Source organism: Gallus gallus, chromosome 5, assembly GCF_016699485.2.
Source record: "Gallus gallus isolate bGalGal1 chromosome 5, bGalGal1.mat.broiler.GRCg7b, whole genome shotgun sequence".
Classification (NCBI taxonomy): Eukaryota; Metazoa; Chordata; class Aves; order Galliformes; family Phasianidae; genus Gallus; species Gallus gallus.
This window is the reverse complement of record NC_052536.1, coordinates 23770956-23787430: the sequence shown is the minus strand read 5'-3', so window position 1 is coordinate 23787430 and position 16475 is coordinate 23770956. Positions and strand designations below refer to the sequence as shown.

The following is a 16475-nucleotide window of genomic DNA, read 5'->3' as shown; positions in this document are numbered from 1 at the left end:
CTGAGCCATCGCCAGCCCAGAGATGCAGCTGGAGCAGGTTCTGTTTGAAGTGCAGTGTCTGCTCTTGGTTTCAGACCAGAACCAGTCTGACCAGCTGGAGCCCAGTTTCAGGTTACACCCTGCCTCATCTCTCCGAATTAGTGGGCAATGATCTCACTCTCAGCTCTCCCAAGGAAGGATTGCTCTCTCTGGTTAACCCCACCTGCTGCATTCACCTGTTCGTGGTGTGCCCCCCTCCCCCCCAAACCGCAGGACTGTGGCTGCAGCAACACCTGCAGATGAAAGGGTGGGAGATAGCAGGCATGGGAACGGTACCTTCCCCTCTGCGGGTCATTGCTTCTCAGACACCACTCCCAAGTCAGATAAGACAAACAATTCCCTTTTATTGCAACTTGTATTATCGGAGCGGGTGCACAAAAAGTAAATCAAGATGTTTATTGCATAGGCTGGAAGAAAAACAGAGCAATGGAAGAAATGATACAAGACAGACCATGAAAAGCCATGGAGGAATCAAACAGGCCCTCCTGCAACAGGGAGAGGCATACAGCTGGATTGCCACCAGGCTGCGGGCAGCCATTTCCTCCCTTCCAGCCTTGAAAGGGTCAAAGAATTTAAACTAAAATCTGTACATAAATTTGTGCTTTCTTACATGCACACACACACACACACACACACACACACACACACACACACACACACACACACACACACCCTGATTTCCTCTCTTTTCACAGCAATTTTCCAGGAGCAGCAGGCACAGGGGTTCAGGGACTGGTACCAACCCCACGCCAGACAGAGCGTACCAGGGACTACAGAAACATCAGCTTCTGTTCACAGCAGAAGCCCTCAGCATCCAGAGACACAGGCCTGATGCCGGAGATGCAGCCATATGAAGCTGGGGGCACCCTGCTCCATCAGCCAAGGGGAAAACATGGTACCTCAGTGAGGTGGAGCTGTTACCCACTGCCACAGGGCCAGGGATGAGCTCTGGGCTCCCCAGAGCTCATCTTGCACCAAGAGGGACAGGCCAGCAGGAAGGAGGACATTTGGGGGCATTGGCTGGCCATGCTCCTGATGCCAGGGACTCGGGTGAGAGGCTGTGGGCTCAGAGGAGAGGGCAGTAACACTGAAGCAGCAGCACAAGCTTCCTGGAGTGAGCGCTGGCTACCCGCTCTCCTCACTGGCACAGCCAGGACCATGCAAATGGCATCAGTGCCTCCAGGAAACCATCTGGTTCCTTCAAGCATCCCTTCACTGTGTTCGCCCCAACAACCTCTCCTTCCCTTCCTCCCTCAAGCATGTTTCCTGCACTGCAAGCAGTGCTTCCCCCAAGGTTTCTTTAGGAGCAGAGATTTCCCATGGGCAGCAGTTGCTGGCACCACAGCAGCAATGGGGAGCTGGATCCTTCTGCCCTCCCCTCACCATCAGCAGGAAAAGTTAGGGCATTCCCTTTCATTTCACGTGAGAATAAATAGGTATTCTGTCAGTGCGCTCAGGGTCAGACTGAACACTGGAAAAGCAACCAGGGCAACTCACAAAGCAGAGGACACATATTGTACATAGGTGGCTGCAACACAGCAGCCAGGCAGAAAAACTCTAGGTGTGCTTTTCTGTTAAAAAGCAAAGCCTAGTGATTAAAACAGGTAATTTGTTTTTCCTTCTGTCTTGAGAACAGAAACCACTGGAGAGTGTCGCAGGGCTCTCAGAACAGGTCCAGCCGGTTACCAGAAGCACACAGCCTGCATGGGGCTCACCACGACCAGGAGGACAGCTGGAAGGCAGGGCAACTTGGCAAAGGTCTGGGGGAAAGGGCAGAAAATCTGAAGCTGAGTGGCAGGAAGTGGCACTGCAAACAAAAAATTGCTGGCCATGGTGAGCTTGTACCATTCACCCTTATGAATGCTACACAGATTCAATCTCAGGGTCCTTCAGTAAGCAGAGCTGAGCTGTGCTCCGGGTTTGAGCAGGAAAAAAGATGTCATTCAGAGTCTCACTGGATTGTTTGAGGTTAGGAAGGGATAGACCTCAGAGAGCATCAGAATGCTCCCAGGCTCTGAGTCCAGAGCTGCCATTTAGCCAGGACAATCACAACCACATTACTGCCAAATCATGGCTAGATCTTGGCCTCAGGCTACCAATGTCTTCTAAGAAAGAGCCTTCCAGGCACAGGCCCCCAATTAAAAGCAAAACTCCAGAAGTTTTTGGGAATGTCCCAGTGTGTGGCTGGGGAGAGACTGGAGCAGGTCAGACTGGTTTGGTGGCACCGTTGTAAAACAGATGCTCGGTGTCCTCTGTGGTGGACAGCGTAGAGTTGGTAGCGGTGGTTGGCTGGCGGCGGCGGCTGCTCTTCCTTCTGTTCTTCAGGAAGAAGTAGCCTATGATGGCCAGAACCACCATGATGCAGATCCCAAGGAGCACAGCAATCACCACTTCAAAGGCACCTGCAGGGGACACACGAACGTGAACAAGTGAGGGGGTCTGCTCCACAAGCTCTGCAGCAGCACACTAGGAACAAGCAAGCACAAAAGCTGCTGGAGAAACTGTGCTGGCAAAGAGGAGAAGGGATGGGCTGACAGCAGGGTGGGCACTGCAAAACTAAGTGAAGAAGACAACTACATGGAAAAGGGTCTGGCAAGAGTACTGCCGTCTTGCCAGATCACAGCTTCCATCATTTCTTGGATGCACCACGCCCTCTAAAGGCTATTTGGTGACTTTGGCAGAGTTGGCCATTTGGCATACCTATAAATGTCAGACTCTTCTCCAGTACTGGCTTTTCTTCGTACGCCAACAGGGAGGCCACAAAGGGAGGTCACAGGGAGCACTCCTGGCCAGGAGAATGCCATGGGAGTGAGAGATGCGGTGGTGAATGTGTTGAGTTCATGGGGAAAGAGCTTGTAGCAGTGTTGTGAGCACACAGCAGTCAGTGGTTCTCTACAACTGACCAAACTCCCATATCGTGGTCAGAGATGTTGTCAAACATGACGCATTTGACAGCTGGAGCGAACGTGAGCATTAAATCACTCTCTAGGGTTGAAAAACAAAGGTGTATAATAATTCCAGTTCTCTACTAAAGAAAAGATGTAGTGCACTGCGGTGAAGGGCGCCAAGCTTGATGAGCTGTTATACAAAGAATTTTCAATTCAGTGGCTTTGGTGTTTTTTACAGTTGTAGAGAGGGTTTATAGGGTCATCAGACTTCACCCTAGTCTAGCACCCAACATTATTTGCATGCTTGCTTGGGCATTCTTGTTTGCAGAATTTAGTGGTCCTTTTGTAAATATGGCCCTGAGGAGGAATTTTCTGTGACATATTTTTGATGTTGAACACTGCAGCATTCGTGCAGGTTGATGGAAAAGAAATGAGGAGCCTCTGCAACGACCTACAGAGTCATAGACAAAGCAGAAGTTGGACCAGAGGTGCATGAAAAATCTCTCTAGTCCTTGCTAGTGTCCTACAAATACTGCATTGTTCCCTTGGTCTCAGAAGGGGCACAGGGAATAGGTAAAAAGGTTAATATTTCCAAGGAAGGACAAAATATTTTTGGGGACAGAGTGACAGCAACAAATAAGCTCTGTATGAGGAACTGTTACTCACTTAACGTATCACTGTGAGGTTCAAATGTTTCCCATCTGCGACCAATGGCATCTCTTTCTGAATTGGGAGTAAGAAGGGAGAAAAGAGTTTTACAAAAAAAGGAACAAGGGCTGAGACAGGCTTCTGAGGAGCATATCTCCAGTACTGTGAAGACTGAATGCATACAGCATCAGAATTCCTCCTATTTATGCTCTTGGCCTCCACAGCAATGACTGCAGAGCACTGCAGTGTGAAATTTTTCCCTCTTGGTAGTTTAGAACTTCTGCCTAATACGGAGAATTGTCTTCATTTCTCTCCTCCCACCTGTGGAGAACTGGAGCCAAGCTTAAAAATTATACCCTATAGAGAGGTCATACCATACCTCTGGCTAGTTTTGTCATGCTCCTCTGTACCTTTCTAAACATTAGCATCTACAGAATTTTTCCAGCTCTGACAAATGACAGGCTGCACTGCAAACATGCTGTAGACATGCACTGTTCCTCGTAAGCAATCAATACATTGCAGAACATTGTGGGGCATGGCCAGGATTTGAGAACAGAGCTGCTTTGTCTGAAGGCTCCAAGGCACTGCCTCTTTGTCACCATAGAACTTAATCTGCAGGGATTCTGATCAGTATTCCAGCCCTCACTGTTCCTGCTTACTTGTGACGCCTGAACATGATTTCATGCACTCTTCCTCTTCTTCAAAGTTGTTCATGTTGCCATCACAGCCCCCGTAGGTGAAGCGGTCGCATTTCTCAGAGAAGGGATTATAGTACCAGCGAGGGATGCTCTCTGTGCACTGTCCAGTGTCAGGCAATTCCACGCAGTGAGCTGGCAAAGCAAAGGAGAGATGCTCTAGCCCAAGCAGCGTCTTACCAGAGCACCAGCCTCTGTTCATGATAGAAGAGCACAAGCACTGTAGCAAAGGGCAGCCACGGTGAGACCCATAGCATTTGGGTGCCCACCACCCAGCCGGCAGCTGCTCAAGTTGGAAAGGCCAAGGTGAGCTGCCACTATGGAACATCAGGCTGAAGGAAAAGGCAAGAAATGGCAGATGTCAGCCAAAGTGCTCCTGACAGTACGTACCTTGCTTACGTGTGATGTTGATTTTCTGCAGTCTATTGAACTCACGAGCATCTGCAAGAGAAATATTTTATATTAATCTTAGGTGGGGCATTCCTGCACATTTGTTTGCTACAAGACAGGGGAAAGGAGATACACCCTGAGGTTTGTAGGTAGCTCAAAGCCATGAGAGGAACATGGGAAAATACAGTGTAACAACTAGAAATTATTCCCAATTTGAGTTCAACTTTTGTAGATTTTTCTGCCAAGAAAAAAAAAGAAAAAAAAAGGGAAGATGCTCTCACCCCAGGTTTTAAGAAGCATGAAAAAGCACTAGTCTAGGAAATAAGCGGGGGCAAAATAAGAAGGCTGGGAAGGTAACAAAATACCCACAGATAGGGAAGAGATTATCTGAATTCTGTGAGGAGGAGGAGAGAGGAAGAAGAGATTACAGACTTCGGCAGCTCACCACTGTGCATTTATTTTAGCATAATATAAGGATGTTAAGGGGATTTTTGATGCTGGACCATTTGGGAGAAATCATGGTTTAATTTCCCACCTCCATAAACTAGGAGAGAAGGTACGATCACTCAGGAATAAAACATTGGCAGGGGAGGGGAAGGCAGGCTCTGAAGTCTTACAGGCAGGCACAGGGAAAAGAGTAGAAGGAAACATCCCAGCAGGGAGATCAGCTGTAGCAGTCAGAGATATGGGAGATGACAGAACCTGAAAACATGGCAATAGTGCAAGCTCATGCAGGGTCAGGAGAATACAGAGCAACAAAAAGCAGGGTCAAGCATTGAGCACAGCACTCATCCCTGTGCAGATACTAAGTTTTCTAAGCCAGAATGTGAAGAACTTACACTGTTCACAATACACCTCGTCTGATCCATCAGCACAGTCTGGAGTTTCATCACACTCCAGATAGGCATCAATGCAGCAGCCATCCTTGCATCTGAATGAGGAAGCCTGACAGTTCCCATTGCATACTGTGTCAGAAACAGTTCAGATAGTTAATTCAAATTTGTTCATTTTCCCTGCCACACAGATGTGTTATGAAGGACTTAAAAAGCAGTGATAGGGCTGGCAAAGGTCTCTCTTCTGTGACATTCAACTCAAAAAAGAAGAAAATTGCTTCTTGCTTGTAAGCCAGGCAACAGCCATGGGAACAGCCATGCTTCCTCACAAAACAGATCACTTAGAATTTTTTGAGTGATACTGAAAATGGGGGAAGCAGGGAACTCAATGCCATGCAGGGAGAGCTGGGCAGGCGGGAGAAGGCTTCCAGCTCTGCTCATACAGCACAAAGGCAAATGCAAAGACAAAGCAGAGAGTTAATAGTCCCACACCTGAGACAGAACAACTCCACGCAAGAACAGCATCTGGACACCAAGAAGAGATAAAGGAGTCATGCAAAATAGCCCTGGGAGTCAAGGTGGACACGGCGAACGTGAGTCAGCAGAGAGCTCTTGTGGCAAGGATGTCCAACTGCACAGCAGGCTGGGAGAGCCGGCAGAGACAAGTGGCCATTCTCCTCTGCCTCAGAGGTGGTCCCAGCTGATCAGTGCTCTGCCCAAGTCTGAGTTCTTCAATGCACAACAGACACCAGCATGCTGGAGTGAAGCAGCAGAGATGCAGCAAGAGGTTGGAGCACATGACCTAGTGTGAAGTTTTGGAAAAGACAGACTCTTTTTGGAGATGCACAGTAATAGTGTGAGCAGCAACAGACACATGATCCAATAAGATAAACTGATTTGAATAGAAGGGAAAACAAATATGAGGGCTGTCCAGAGAGAACATAAAATCTCCTTCCTCTGGGATACCCAAAAGCAGCTTGAACAGAGCCCTAAGCAGCCTGACGTAACTCAAAGCTGGCCCTACTTTGAGCAGTGGGTTGCATCCCAGGCATAATTTCCAACCTGAATTATCCTATGACATGAAAGTGAAAGGCTTGGTAAAGAAATTAGTCCCTGACATCTCACTTTCCACACTGAGTGCTAATCAAAAAGCCACAGGAATGGGTATGAGACACTAAGCCTGAGCTTACAGCAGGTTTACATAGAGGAGCAGGAGGCTTACCTGGCATTTGTCGCCCGCTGACAGAGCCTGAAGAGACAAGGGGAAAAATAAAGTAAATTTACCACCACACTGCTTTGTCAGCTTAGGATCAGCTTTATACTGCTTCATGTTTCACCTAAGATATGTGTCTTTTCTGGAACAAAGCCCTGTAGTGGTGAGGAGTAGAAATACAGAATTTAGGTTAAGGATGCTGGATGAAAATTTGGTGAGGGTCTGTGCAGCCAGGGAAATACCAGGGACATGTGGCACTGAAGACATTGTGCCAGAAGGAGCCAGTTCTTGCTGATGCCCGTCCTGGCTGGTTACACCAACATGTGGCCAGTGGTGATGACTGATGCTAAGGGAAGCTGATTTGGCATCAACTAGGGAAACAGTGATCCAGGAACTGGGCACTGTGGGACCCTCATCAGCCTCATCTTCTCAGCTCTCCAGACTATACCTCTATCTGCCAGCCACAAAGGTGCAGTACTTGCCCATAGGGACATCCCGATCCTATGAGAAAGAAGGGGCTGATTTTTGAAGCAGACTCACCTTTAACATTCCTGCAGGCAAGTTTACACTCCTCTTCCCGTAAGTAGTTATTCTTGTTAGGTTTGCAGCCACCAAAAATGAACTCCTGACACTGCTGAAGAGTTGGGTCATAAAACCAACGTGGAAAAGAGCCCCGACACCAACCAACCTTCTTTGGAGTCAAGCAATGCTCTATCAAGAAAGTTAAAATAAGAGTCTTAGTGTGTTTCACCTTCACATACAGAAAAGAAAATCTTCTGAAGGAAAGTTTGCCAACAGTGCAGATGTTTGTCTGAAAAGAAATACAAAATCCTGAGTGGCACAGAGAAGGCAAGTAGGGAATCACCTAACACATTTTCTTATATGAGAGGACAGACTACAAAGTCAAATTAGAAGTTGCCATATTCATAAAAGCACACAACAAAGAGTTCAGCTGTGAAACTCCTTGCTTCAGGATGCTGCTGCTGCTGTGTGAAGATTCATCCATGGATATTTAATATAAAGACACCTTGTTCGCTTAAAAAGGCTGCAAATTCCTTGGTGGCTAGCCAAGCATACCAAGGATTTACTGACAGCACGTCATGTTCTTGCTATTATCTAGTGTCAAACTCTGGACACTGTTGGATGCAGCGCACTAGATTTCTGACAGTGAATTGATATGGCTGTTCTTTTATTTTTATGGTACTTGAGGCACAAGAAGAAATTCTCTGCTTGACAGCTAGGCCACAATTTGTCCAAGAATTCATTGCCCCAGTGCAGTGGTAATGCTGAATACTTTGATCATTAAACAAGGCCATTATAGTAAAATATATAGATAACAACAGGGCCATTTTGAACATCACACAGATGGCTTCACCTCTCCTGTGGCTTAAGGGAATTAGGCCCTTCACAATAAAACCACGGAGTCAACAGATCCTTTTGGGTTCTTCTCTCTTTTGCTCTCAGATGTACCCCCAGGACCTAGCTACTCTGGGGTTACCCAGTAGAGGGGGCAATGGCATGCAGAGAGGATCAGATTATTGCAGGCCACCTCTTCTACAAGAGGATGAGAAAACCATAAAATAGACAGCTACAAATGCAGAGACCTCTCACTGTTTGTTAGGTGCAGGCTTCTACTGTGAGAAGTTGACATGCAAGCCCACTCTGCTGGCTGTGCTCTTTTCCTATCTGCCCCCTGAGAACAGGGCTGGCAAAGCTCCCCGGCTCAGGCACACTGACTAGTCTGTGGGCTCACCTTCAGTCTGCTCAGAATTCAGCACTATGATGGTGATGTTGGTGAAGTCTTGCTGCTGGGCGGTGTCCGTGACAGTAAGCTGGAAGACGTAAGTGCCCACTTGTAGGTTGGAGATTTCTGCCTGGTCTTTTTCAAGTTTCTGAGAATGCACAATAAAAGCAGAAAAGGCATGTGAAATGAGAGGATGAACGAGGCCCATGTTTCTGCTGTATTAGGAAGAAACAAGCTTGGCTGGAAATCCCCAAGCAGAATTCTGGCATTAAAAATGTTGCAGTGCTTTGGCTTATGGTTTTGGTTTTTGAGTTGTTTTTTTCATGAAAGTTGCTTTGGCTGGGCTAGGGGAAAGGAAGAAGGAGAGCAGCATCTCCAGATTTCCAGAGCCCCCTAAACCTAGATATTGCTACTCTTCAAAATCTGCCATCAGCTGGTATACTAACTCTCCCAGAAGGTGCCACAAGAGCTCCATAAAAGTTTCAAGGCTTTCTAGAGTATTTTGCAGAAGTTTTACAGCAACTGTTTGTTCTTCTAAAGCCACAAGTCCCATTAAACATCTACAAAGTAGTGTTCATGCCCTAGAGATGCTGGAGCTAGTCAGGAGCCTTGGCTTCTGCTCCAGCTCATCTGAATTTGGAGATCCCAACATAGAGCAGACTGCAGGTGACACAGACTGAGTTGCTTCCTTTGTGCAGCTCATTACCTTTATCTCCACAGAGGGGTCACCGAGGATCTGTTTCCATTCATATGCGACAATCCCATGGTCATCTGTGCTGTCTGTGCCTCTCAGCATCACTGACTCCCCTGGCTGCACCCGCATGTCCATGCCAGTGCGGGCTATTGGAGGACGGTCATCTGTGGAGGAAGAGCAGAGCAAAGCATTGGTAGGAGGCAGTGCTCCAGTCCTTGTCCACACTGTGAGAAAAGGGGACTCTTCCAGGGTAAACCAATATGGATGCCATCCACTAAAAGGGGAACACTTTGATACAGCTGTGCTTCTTGCAGCCTGTGTGAGCAACAGGTGATTAGTACCGTTGCTGCTGCCCTCAGCCGTTTAGTAACTCAACAGTTCACTCTGGCAGTGCCTTTTGAGCCACATCTGCCCACAGGAATCCCAGGAGGTGGCTTTCCCTGTGGCTACAGCCGCCGTGCTTCCAGCAGTGGGACCATAGCCTCGCAACCAGCACAAAGCAATCTCCACCCCACCACTTATGGAGATGACCTGATGTGGGTGGTAAAGAATGTGGAATGGACTCTCATCATTCCTACTGCTGGCTCTATGCACTGCATTGTGCACTTAACTGGAGCTGTGCAAGGTGGGGTCTGGATGGACCCCACCTCATCTTCCACACCACTCACTGACACAGGTGCTTTAGAAAACGCAAACAAATGCCATTCATGCCATTGTTACTTTTTGTCCCATTCCACAGATTAGCTTACTAGCAGCCCCCGCGGTCCATTAAACTCTTCTACAAACAGTGAGTGTAGCAGATGAAAACTGATATCTGCCAGTGCCAGCAAGATCAGACTGTGCAGTGACACACGGTGAGCCTGACTCATTGTTCCTTTTGGTCTGAACGCCTTCTGCTTGGCTCAGACCATAAAACCCCACCTGGTAGTTCCTGTACCAGGACTCAATGGTCAGGTTCAACCTGAGCCTTCTGGAAAGGCATCAATTTTCATTTTCAATCTAGATGCGTCACTGCCATTTTTCTACAATTGGAACTGAAGAAGAGGATTACTGCCCAAAGCGTTTGGTTGGAAAACTATTCCATCAGTTAATTACTTTCACTCTTTCAGATCTGGTCTTAATTTTCTGCTGTATTTCTGGATTCATGTCCCACCTGTTGCCTCTTGCTAGAGCCTACTGAAGGGACCTGTAGCATAGAGCATATACGCAAACAAAACTGACATTAAAAACAAGCCATTTGTTAGTTCTTTATTAATTAATCAGGATAGAAGGTTTTGCAACGTACTCCAAGTGAGAGTGACCACATATCCATCCAGAATTTTCTTTTTTCCATCTATCTTTTCTATCTTTTGATACTTGGTGAAGACACCAAGCGTAACCAATCATCCCTTTGAGCACTGTTCCTGGCTGCAGACCTGCAGCTCTCCTTCCCCCATTGTCAGGCTGCCTTTTGCTATGTGAGAACAACTTAATCACCCTGTGCAGCTGCAGGGCTTCTGGTTAACTTTATTACACCAGCTGCTCTCTACTGTCTGTCACCAGCATTATCTTTTAGCCCTCCTCATGTAGCACCATGGGATGAGGCTTTTAGCAGCAGCCATCAAAACAAGCAGAGGCCAGAAAGATGGTATTTCCATCACAAACAGAGGTGCCCACTCCAGTGTCCTTTGGGTGAGGCATTTCTCCCTGCTGCTTCCTCCCAAAGGGCTGCCTGCAAAGTGATAGAAACTGACCTCAGTGAGGCACAAAGACAGCTGGAAGACACCAAACTGTGCTGGACCAGCCTGGCCCTCTTGGCTTTGAGCAGGGCTGGCAGAACAAATAAATGGAGTTTTGTTTTATTTTCAAGAGATCTTGCCAAGGGTCACAGGAGCACTTGTAGCCAAAGAAATGACTGCAGCTGGCAGTGCTCTCCAAACAAACTAGGAAACAACAGCCCCACAGCTATGTAGTACACAGCACCATGAGCTCTGGAAATGGACGCTCCTGCTGTTCTGCTGGGCCAACAGATTCCATGAGCCCAACCCTGAGATATGCAATCTGCTCCCTGCTGCCTTCCTGCCAGGCTGAGCCCATCAGGTGGGGGAGGACACAGGTGAAAGATCAGTTCTGCAGAGCCACCGATTGGTCATTAACTTGCATCAACTCCAGGTCATGCTTTTCCTTGACATTTTTAAGCACACATACTTTAAAAACAACAACACAAAAAATAAAAAATAAATGCTACACTGCAGGTCGGATGAGTTGCTTTTAGTTATGGATTGCACAGTGAAGTAAAAGGTTAGTTCTGGTCACAGGGTCAGCTACCTCTCCAGATCCCATCTTTGGTGAGCCACATTTCCCAAGCATGCTCATCCCCAGAAAGCCAGAGGGTTTGCTTGTATGCAGGGACTGCCAAGGAGGACCTTTCCCTAGAAATGAAGGACTTCATTTTCAGAGGGCTCTTCTTTCTCTCCTTTGAATGTGAGAAAGCTCACCAACATTGGTGTATTTTCATCACTGACTATATGAAGCCTTTGGTGGGCATTCTCCACCTGAACTTTATAAACAAGCGCCCACTGAGCTGGGGTCAATACCAACAAACTGCTCTGGGAAGGGAGGTTCTCCATTCAGCTCCTTTTGCTCTGAAAGGCTGTCTGAAAAATGAAAGCTGCCTTTGTTCTAATGCTCTTTGGACTCCGGAAAGTTTCTGCATAAGTCTGTAATTAACGGGGGTATTAAAGCTTTATGATGCTGTTCCGTGTCATGCTTTTTTCTGTGGGGCACCAGCTGCTGGAGTCATGTCATCGAGTGACAATTTCAGCTTCCAATCAAAATACACGGGAAAAGGATTTATCTTTTTTTAACTGATCCTGCAGAAAAACTCGATAGAGTAAATCCCAAATGCTCACAACTAAAGTCTTCCCCATTTGAGTGGCTCATAGGGTATTCAGGCCTGTTTCTGTTTTTTGCTTTCTCAAGAATTTTCATGTCACTTCAAGGCTCATGTAGTGAATGGTTACTTGGCTTCAGCTCCACCAGTGAGTAAACCTGAACCGAAGTGGATGGGAATCAGAAATCTAAACCACGCTGAATTCCAGTGAGGGCTGTAAAAGTAGGCACAGGGGTGGGAAGGGACCCCAGCAGGGGCCTTCCTGTCAGAAAAGGAACACACTGGTAAAACCCTACAGAAGGCAAAGCTCCCAGTGTGAGGATTTCTATTTTGGTGCTCACATACCAACTGCCGCCCTTGAGACATAAATTCACAGAAAACCAGATTTCCTCCATTCCAGCACTCACAGAGATAACGCCACACCATGGGTACTTGAGACTGTGAAGTGCTACCTCAATACAGCAGAATGTGCTGAGATTGCCTCTGCTTGTTTACCATCACTCCCACAGCCCGCACCGTGCCCTGGTGTGGCTCACTGTGGCCCCGAGGAGCCAAAAGGCTGGACACCTACACTAGGAAGATTTTCCACAAGTCACACAGCTCTCAACACTCTTTGACGTGAAGCTTTGCCAGAGGAGAACCCAGCAGCCCCGCTGAGCCCCTCAGCAGGCCCTCAGGCAGAAGCCCAGCTGGGGGTGCAAGACCCTCCCTGCCGCCCACCCGTCTCCCACCCAGACCGGGCATTTGGAGCGTGTCACCCAGCATTTCACAACCCCCACAGAGGGTTCAGTTCAAGAAACGGACAAAGGTTCAGGGAGGTTATTTTCCAGCCTCACGCCCAGAACTGGTTTGCCCAGACCAGAATAAGCTCGCGGTGGTTACCTCAGCACCGGCCTCCATGATTACCAGCGAAGTGTAGGTGAGCCTGCCCCTCCCCAGTGAGCCAGGCAGAAAACTCGCAGCAAAGTTCAGGCTGGAGAGTGATTTAAGGGGGTAGAGCTTCTTAGTTATGCCAGCAAGAGCATTTGCTGTTGCCAATACCTGGAGGTTTTTTTCCTGAAGCTGTAACACCTCAGCAGGGCGGCAGTGGCACGCACCAAGGCTGCCCTGGCCCTGTGCTGTTTCCATATGCAATGCTTCCTCTGTAACCTTCTCCTAGATTTCAGCCCCTTCCATCAGGAAACACTCCGCAATTAAATTTGTCTTTCAGCAGTCCCCAGCTGTGCTTTCTTTCAAGTGTTATCTATCTCCACTTGAAAAGTCATAAGCCTCTGAATCCAGCAGGTCTGTTGTAGCAGTACTGTGAGTCCTGCAACATGTGGCTGTTCCCTTTAATGTTACCCACTGGGGCGCTAAGCCACATAAACACATATTTCACTATTGGCTAGAAAAGCATGCTTTTGATCCTCATTTTTAAGAGCCCATCTGGAGATTGCCTCCGAGCACACCCTCGGGGCTCTGAGGACACTTGACAGCATATAAAGGAGGGCATCATACAGTTCCCAACCATAGGGATGATGACAGCCCAGGTCTAGGGCAGCCACAAAGCTTCACATTTTCACAGAGAAGCAGCACAACAGTGAGCAGACAGCTTTGTCTGCAGCACAAAATTAGGTCCAAGAGGAAAGCATAGGAGGAAAGCCCAGTGTGCTGAAAACAGCTTCCTTACCCCGAGTTTCATCCTGCCTCTTCAGGTATCCGCAGCAGTTCCGAAAGCAAAACCCACATCCAACTTCCCTATTGCTGTCAGGTGGCACAAAGAGCATTTCTGCCATGTTCTCCGTTTTCACTGTGGTCCTCCTGTTCCACGTTGCCACCCCAGGCCCAGCCACGGGAGCCGGCCCTGCACAGCCACGGGCAGCCTGGGGAGGGGGCTGCAGCCTGCTGGTCTGCAGAGGTGAAGGGACCCCATTGCTCAACAGCACATATTTTTAATCTAACCTTGTGAAACCAGGATGCACTGATGATGATGCATTCCTTTTTCTTCCTACAGAAAAACATGTGGGAGTTCAGGCAGCTGCCAGCATGCCACCTCTGCTCCTGGAGATATGGCTTTCAGTGCATCACTAGCTGCACCCCCATGGAAAGGCTTTTGAGCCTGGACCGAAGGCGTGGGAACAACTGCTGCTAACAGGGAGCTGAGATTCAGCAGAAAGCCCTAAAATGCAGTGGGAAGTGACTAAGGGAAAGAGAGGGCAGGAGAGCCACCTCTGCTCTGCCAAAAGTTGTTGGCCTCACAGGCTGGCACATCCCAGCAGAAGATCTGAGTCTATACAGCTCAATTGATCCAGTCAGGCACCCAGCTGCTCCCCTGGACATCTGCACTATACCCCAGGGGTGGGCTGGGGGGGCTGAGGAGAGTCTCCTGAAAGCTCTTCCCATCCTTCCAGAGGCAGTAAATTGGTTAAGGTTATCAAAGACCAAGTCACATCAGAAGCTTGTTAGGAGGAATTGGTTTTAGTGCTTCTGAACACAGCATTTTAAGGAGATTGCAGAGCACGTGGCTGGTGGCCAGTTACAGATTAGCTTGTTTTCCACCTGGAGTTTTAGGCCAGGTGCAAACTTTCTGAGCAGGTAAGTGGAGGCTGGGAGAGAGAAATGGACCCAGGGTGGAAGTGATATGATCAAAACCCACCTGGCAAAACCAAGCAGCCCCAGCAAGCCCCACAGAGGGGCCTCACAAGACTGGAGCTGTGGCAAAAGGAAAGGTATGCGGGTTGTGCCCTGCCTCCAGCCCCCAAGCAATTAGGAGCTTAATGCAGCCCTTTAAATACAGGGATGTCTCAATTTTAGAGGATTTCACTTTCCAGCCTTACAGGGCTGGGGAGGAGGAGCAAGGAGGGAGAAAGAAGAAAAACAGTATATTTTTCTCTGCCTCGTCAAGGATCAAAAACACAGCCTGCATTTGGTAAACACACGCTCCACCTGTTTCAAATAGGTTACAGAATGGCTCCTGCTCTGTTTACTAATAAGTAAACTGAGGAACAGATCTTGAATTGATGAAATGCAGCAGCACAAATAATATCTGGTAGAAATGAGGCCCAAAGACCTCAGTGCTTGCCTATCCCCAGCTTGCACAGATCCTTTATGGACTCCTTACCGCTAGATCCATGTTTCTGCATTGCCTGGTGGTAGGTATCGTAGACGTCCCTCTTCAAGAAGTTGAGAAAGCCGACCTTCCTGGCAAACCTGCAGACGAATGTCTGCTCGTAGAGGCAGTTGAGGAGAAAGCAGCCCTGGATGTGGTCTTCCCCTAAGGCTGGGGCCTGCTCCACAAGGGCCAGGTTACAATCAGGGTCCTTACAGCAAGCCCTCATGCAGTCCCTGCTCCGATGGACCCTGGGGGATGATAAGAAGGTGGCTCCATTCTGGACGGAGGCATCTGTGTCCAGCACCAAACCCGGTATCCCTGCTGTAAAGTCCTCCAGGCACGTTTCTCCAAAGGGCTTTGTCTCCTGCTCTTCTCCGAAGACCACCCCTGCTACAAGCACCAGGCAGACCCAGAGTCCAGTCTGTCGACTTGGTCTTCCTCTGGCCATCTCGGCACCCCGATCCTCCCCACCTTCTGACCTTAGTCCTTTCCTAAAGGGAGAGAAAAGACAAATTAAGCTAAGAAGGATGGTGTCCAGGTACGTGCCAACGTGGGGTGAGCAGGGACCTGGAGCACGTCCAAAGCTCCGTTTGGCCCAGGTGGCCAATGTGTCCCCCCACCCTGCAGCTCACCCCCAAACCCATGCTCTCAGCCCCTACCTGTGTGGCCTTAGATGGGACCAATGCCAGGAGTGGGGTGCCCCCCTGGTCCTCTACACCTTCCTCCCTCAGGTGTGCCCTCGGCAGCGACCAGTGCAGACAAAGGCACAGAAGGGGCAGGAAGTGAAAACCAACTCCCAGAGAGAGGGAAAAAAAATCAAGTCACTCCCCTCTACGCTGCGTTGCGTAAGAGGAAGGGGAGGAGAGCGGGCTGATACCATCTCCAGCTCAGCTGGCAAGGGAGCAAAGGCTCACAGGGAGCACCCAGTGCAACCCTGGGTATTCTAGAGCCTTACACTTGTTTGCACAGGCGCAAGGGCACCCAGCACCTTGCCGTGCTTCAGCCAGTCAAAAGCCCAGATGTGCTGTGCTGAAAGCCCATGTGCTCTGGTGGTAGCTCTCATGGCCCGGCATCACTGGGGGGTTGGCACAGAGCCCAGGTTTCGCTGACCCAAATGAGTGAATCCTCAGCTCGGTCTCTCAGCCTGCACCCACTGCTAGAGGTTTCCTGCTCAAAATCATTAGTTTCAATCTTTAGGGGCCTAGTATTCCTCTTGTATTCAGTCACAGACAGGAACGCAAAGGCTGCTTGCCCTAACTTGGTTGCATTCCCTACCTTCCTGCTTCTGTAGAGCAGAGATCAAATTCCCTTGTTCCTCAGCTACACTGGTGCCACCCCCTTCCTCTGCAAACAGTCCCAAAGCCCCTG

The 16475-nt window shown here is 48.7% G+C and overlaps 1 protein-coding gene across 6 annotated transcripts; it reads right to left on the bottom strand.

The window, feature by feature from the left end:
- Positions 1-358: 358 nt before the first annotated feature.
- SPINT1 (serine peptidase inhibitor, Kunitz type 1) lies at positions 359-15867 on the bottom strand. Of its 6 annotated transcripts, XM_004941613.5 has the most exons (11): positions 15767-15867; positions 15117-15598; positions 9157-9308; positions 8460-8598; positions 7247-7417; positions 6716-6742; positions 5500-5625; positions 4661-4711; positions 4235-4405; positions 3594-3650; positions 359-2441 (listed from the first exon to the last, which is right to left on the bottom strand). In XM_004941613.5, exons 2-11 carry the CDS (start codon positions 15553-15555, stop codon positions 2245-2247), a joined length of 1530 nt encoding a protein of 509 aa, XP_004941670.1. In that variant the 5' UTR covers positions 15556-15598; positions 15767-15867; the 3' UTR covers positions 359-2244. The 6 variants fall into 6 exon arrangements, with proteins under 6 accessions (XP_004941670.1, XP_040557346.1, XP_421130.4 ...); XM_040701412.2 differs by lacking the exon at positions 4235-4405; XM_421130.8 differs by lacking the exon at positions 5500-5625.
- Positions 15868-16475: the final 608 nt, after the last annotated feature.